Source organism: Gavialis gangeticus, unplaced genomic scaffold (genome assembly GCF_001723915.1).
Source record: "Gavialis gangeticus isolate Ggan-Ray unplaced genomic scaffold, GavGan_comp1, whole genome shotgun sequence".
Classification (NCBI taxonomy): domain Eukaryota; kingdom Metazoa; phylum Chordata; order Crocodylia; family Gavialidae; genus Gavialis; species Gavialis gangeticus.
Window position 1 is genome coordinate 15,298,655 of NW_017729004.1, and position 4,733 is coordinate 15,303,387.

Sequence of the window (4,733 nt, forward strand, 5' to 3'; positions counted from 1 at the left end):
CCCATTTCTGTGCAAACCCAGCGTGCCCCGTGCCTGCCCTGGACTCACCTATTCAGGCTCAGCAGCAGCAGCCGGGCAGAAACTGTTCCTTGGCATGGGGGAAAAGTGGCCCCTCCTCGCTGCTGCTGGACAGTTCTTGGTGCAGCTGCCTGCAGCCAACACCACGCCATACCGGGCTGTCCTGCCACTGTCACCACCAGCCCTGGGCTGCCCAGCGCAGCAGCGGTGACAGTGCAGAGTAGCCACAGGGCAGCCCAGGCAGTGATGATGCAGGGCAGCCTGGTGTGGTGCAGGCCCTGGGTGGCTGTGTCAAGAACTGTCTGGAAGCAGTGAGGGGGAGGGACTGCTTTTCCCCCCACGTTGAGCAACAGTTTCTGCCTGGGCTCCGCTGCTGCCACTGCTGAGCTTTGACAGGCAAGTCCAGAGCAGAAGCAGGGCACACCAGGTTGGGGCTGCATGCGTGGGTCCCCGCTGGTACTGCAGGGCTGGGGCCAGTGGTGGTGGCAACTGGAAGGAGCTGCTGCTGCCTGGGTTGCTGAGAAAGGGAGTCCAGCCACAGAGCTGCCCCAGCCCTGCTGCTTGCCTAGGAAGCAGCAGGATGTAGCACAACTGGGAAGTGCCTGGGCCAGGTGGGACCAAGCAACCTGCCACAGGCCGGTCAAACTTCCTCCATGGGCTGGATCCAGCCCATGGTTTGTATTTTGCCCACCCCTGATTTAAAGAGTCATCTCTCTACAACACTTCCGTGCCAAATTTGCTTGGGTCCCAGAAAGACTCTATATGCAACAGCACATGGAGTTGCTAAACTACCCTACCTTTTCTCTAGTTTCTTTTTGAAGTGCAGTTCTACAAATATTATCAAAAGACATGTGTTGTAACATGCCTAAGTTTCAAAAGCAAGCCTAGGTTTTTCAAAATCAAACCTAGGTTTTTCAAAAGTAAGCCTAGGTTTTTCAAAAGCAAGCCTACTAAGATTTTTAAAGGCATCTCAGTTGCCTAATGAAAGAATGAAGATGAAACGGTAAGAACTGAAAGCAAAACAAAGGTAGATCTTGCTGCTCCGCACACATGCTGTGGCTATTATATTTTATATCTTTCTATCTTGTTATATTATCAAAAAAAGGATTGAGTGGAGGCTTGATTATGGTGCATAAGTACCTTTACAAGTAGAAAATACAGGGTATTAAAGGGTTCTTTATCTATTGGAAAAAAGACACCACAGAGACAAGCCAGATAACCTCAAGTGGGAAACAGGCACAGACTGTAACACCGAGGTTAGGAACAGATGTTGCGTTTGTCTCCGAAACAAGCTGTGCCTGTGTTTGTCCCAAAACAGAAAAGTCCCAGGACTGGTAGGTACAAGCATCGCTCTTCCAATCAAGGTTTAACGAGTGGCTGAATGCACTGTCACTTTTCTGCCACTGGTTCAATAAAGCAATCCTGGGACAAATGTTCAGATGCACTGTTGTGATATCCTGAGACAAACTTCCAGCACTGCTCATCCCATGAACCTTCTTAAGGTTTGTCCTGGGACAACACGCAGACATCTGAATGACTGCATTTTGTTCCTGTACAAAACGGTTTCTTCCAGGGCAAATGTGAGGTCTGTTCATAGCCTGACAGTGATTAACTACTGGAACAACCTATGAAGGGAAATGGTTGATTCTGCATCTCCTTATGGCTGTACATTAAAATGAGATGCCTTCTGGTGCTTTATACAAGTTGTTGCTCCATAAAATGTTAACAAGGTGAAATGTAAGGGCTTATGATAATATAGGAGGTCAGACAAGGGACTACTTCTGTCACCAGAAGTACTAGCATTTGACAGCAGCTACCAAAGGGGAGCTTCCAGAGTGTGTATGCACTTGGGAAGGGCAAGACTGTTCAAGAGTCCCAGTGGCCAGCTGAAGGAGCAGGCGTATCTATGCACCGTGATGATTCTCAATTTTTTTAGACTCAATGAACCCCTCCATAGCTTAATGTGAATACACTGGCACCCAATTTAAAAAATGAATGTATATATTACAGTGCTGACCTCCTTGCAGAGGGACTGGGCAGTAGGGGTGGAGGAATCAGCCAAGCAAGGACACGCTTGAGCTTGTGCTCATCTGCTTAGCTTTTCTGTCCTGCGCTGTCACCATTTCCAGATCCTGTCTGTTCTGCTTCTGGAAGCTGCTCCCCACCTGCCTGAGGCCCTATCCCATCCACCTGGCTGAGCATGCCCTGCCTGTGGGGTCCCTGCCTGCCTGGCAACCTTGGTGATGGGTGCAGGGCGTGTGGGCCAGGGTGCCCAGGCAGCAGGGCCGGGTCCATCACCAGTGACAATACTAGCAGCAGCAGCTGGAAGGAGCTGCCACTGCTACACTACTCTTGTCCTGCTGCGTGTCCAGGGGTGGAGGGACCGGCCACATGCACCACAGCCTGGGTAGGGCTAAGGGACATACCATAGGCCAGATAAAATCCCTTGATGGACTGGATTTTGGCCACCCCTGGTCTAAGGTGATCTATCACCTTCATTGGCATCCACCATCATTAGGTCGAGATGCTTCCCTGGCTGTTCCATTTAATAGCTATCATCCATAAATCTGCCTAGTCCCTTTTTGAACCTGGGTATACAATCTATCTTCTGTAACCTCCTAAAGTAACAACCTCCACAAGTTAACTATGCGCTGTATAAAAGAGGACTTTGTCTTGTTAGTTTTAAACCTGTCTCCTATCATCTCCTCCTAGCCTTAATCTCTTTGAATTGGAAAGGAGGCAAGAGAAAAGTGACCACTCCATTAACTTTAGAGATCTTAAACAAACACACAAAAACTCCACACATTTCTTCCAGCCAAGAGCAGACTACAATTAAGGATATTCCAACAGAACGCTTGCTTATATCAACAACTGAACATGGAAACTACACCAATGGTTAAGCCACTCTGCTATCTCAAGCACCCTCTGTATCTACAAAAAGCTTCTTATGGCATTTAATCTGATTAACAACAAGGCAATGTTGTATAAACAAAAAGCACTTTAGACTATGATGAGGTGGTGTGCCGACATACCACTTGTAACAGACACCTGTGTTACTCATCTCACGACTTTCACACTTGTGGGTTAGCAAGATTATATTCCACAACATATTAATCAGTATGTACAGTGGATTCTACATAAACTAGCACAGTTTGACCACACAATCCACGCTTCCCAAGTTGCTGGCCTTAAATGAGGTGGTTTCCACATGAGAGGTATGACACATGGAAAAAAAAGGCTAATAGGTCCATCTCCTTGAAATGGACAGATATGAACACTGACAAGCCAGGTTTTGTCTAATTAGTCCTTCTTTTAGCTAAACAGTACTGCACTGAAACACAAAAACAACCAAGGATACAATATATACATCTACTGAAACACACAAGTTCAAACAAGAAACACGGCACACATGGACCATTACCTCTACTGTCGTCCATCTCTCCATCCCTTGAGTGCTCTGATTGGATATCTGGTGGTGTCTGTAGCACAGCCACACTGTTCTGGTTTATAATCTTCAATTTAAGCTTTGGTTTTGTCCGTTTTCTTCTTGGTACTGTAACAGTTAGGCTCTGCAACTGAGACATCCCCAATTCCGTCAAACAGACTCCATCCTGGGTATATGTCTTCGGAGGGTCTAAAAAGTTAAAAGAAGGGTAACAGGAATGTAAAACATTAACCTACAAGGCATGGATAACTTTTTTAAACAGGGATTTAAAGAGTTAACACCACACGCATATCAAAAGGTGAGAGATACTAGTTTTAGAACTTGAGGAAATTGGTATAAATAATACAGAGGCACCTGACACTACCTTAAAAATTACACCCTTTATAATTTACAGTCTGATGTCAAACCCTGCAACAATGCACTATATTGTTACATGACATGGACAAACTACAAACACTTACTAAAAAGAATTGTTTGTATTAAGACAGTTGACAATCTGTAACACATCTAGATCTGTATTGGCCCTGTGACATACTTGCATAGACCATACTTTATATAGTTTTGGTCTCTGTTGCCTGTCAATCAATCTAGGCCCTTAGATGGCCCTCATCAGTGCAAAACATCACACAGTTATTACTAAGTTTTATCTTCCCAGTATTTCTTGTAAGGTGGGAAACATTACCTTCAGAGATATGAAAAACAGACTAGATTCAGGTAAAGGCAGTAATTGGACCCAGATCTGCTGGTGGCCCCTCTCCTAAGCTGGGAGCAGACAATTAAGGTCTGCTGATAAGCACTTGCTAACAGCCCCTAGATCTCAATGCAGACACAGGATCCTTGACTAACTCAATCAGAGCTACATCAGTATACAGGTTCAAACACTTATACAAATGATTCAAAGCCCAACAATGAAATAACATTTCTGATCTCTGTAGCTAATAGGGCTGTGTGAAATTTTGATGGGTGTTTTGTTTTGAAGCTGGTTCGATGCGTTTTCAGCTCGAAACAGCGACAGCAAAATTGAAACAAAATAAAAGGCTTCAAAACAGCTTCAAAATAAAACAAGGGGCATTCGAAACATTTCGAGTTTGGAAGCCGGACTTGCAGCACCTAAACAGAAACAAAGGAGAGGGAGGGGGAAGAGGGGGTATAAGGGGGGAAGGACTGATCTGATATTGACCTCTAACTCCCTGTTTGATTCCCCAGCTCTCCAATTCCTTCCCCCAGCTCTCAGATCATTTCTCCAGTTCTTCCGGGGGGGGGGGGGGGG

General features: G+C 45.8%; 1 protein-coding gene across 6 annotated transcripts in view; it reads right to left on the bottom strand.

The window, feature by feature from the left end:
• The window catches only part of KMT2C (lysine methyltransferase 2C), a 246,640-nt gene that overhangs the window by 130,615 nt on the left and 111,292 nt on the right, over positions 1-4,733 (bottom strand). For all 6 annotated transcript variants that reach the window (XM_019508137.1, XM_019508136.1, XM_019508134.1 and 3 more), the window contains one exon: positions 3,440-3,652. In XM_019508137.1, the coding sequence (XP_019363682.1) occupies positions 3,440-3,652 (213 nt within the window). The remainder of the gene's footprint in view (positions 1-3,439; positions 3,653-4,733) is intronic.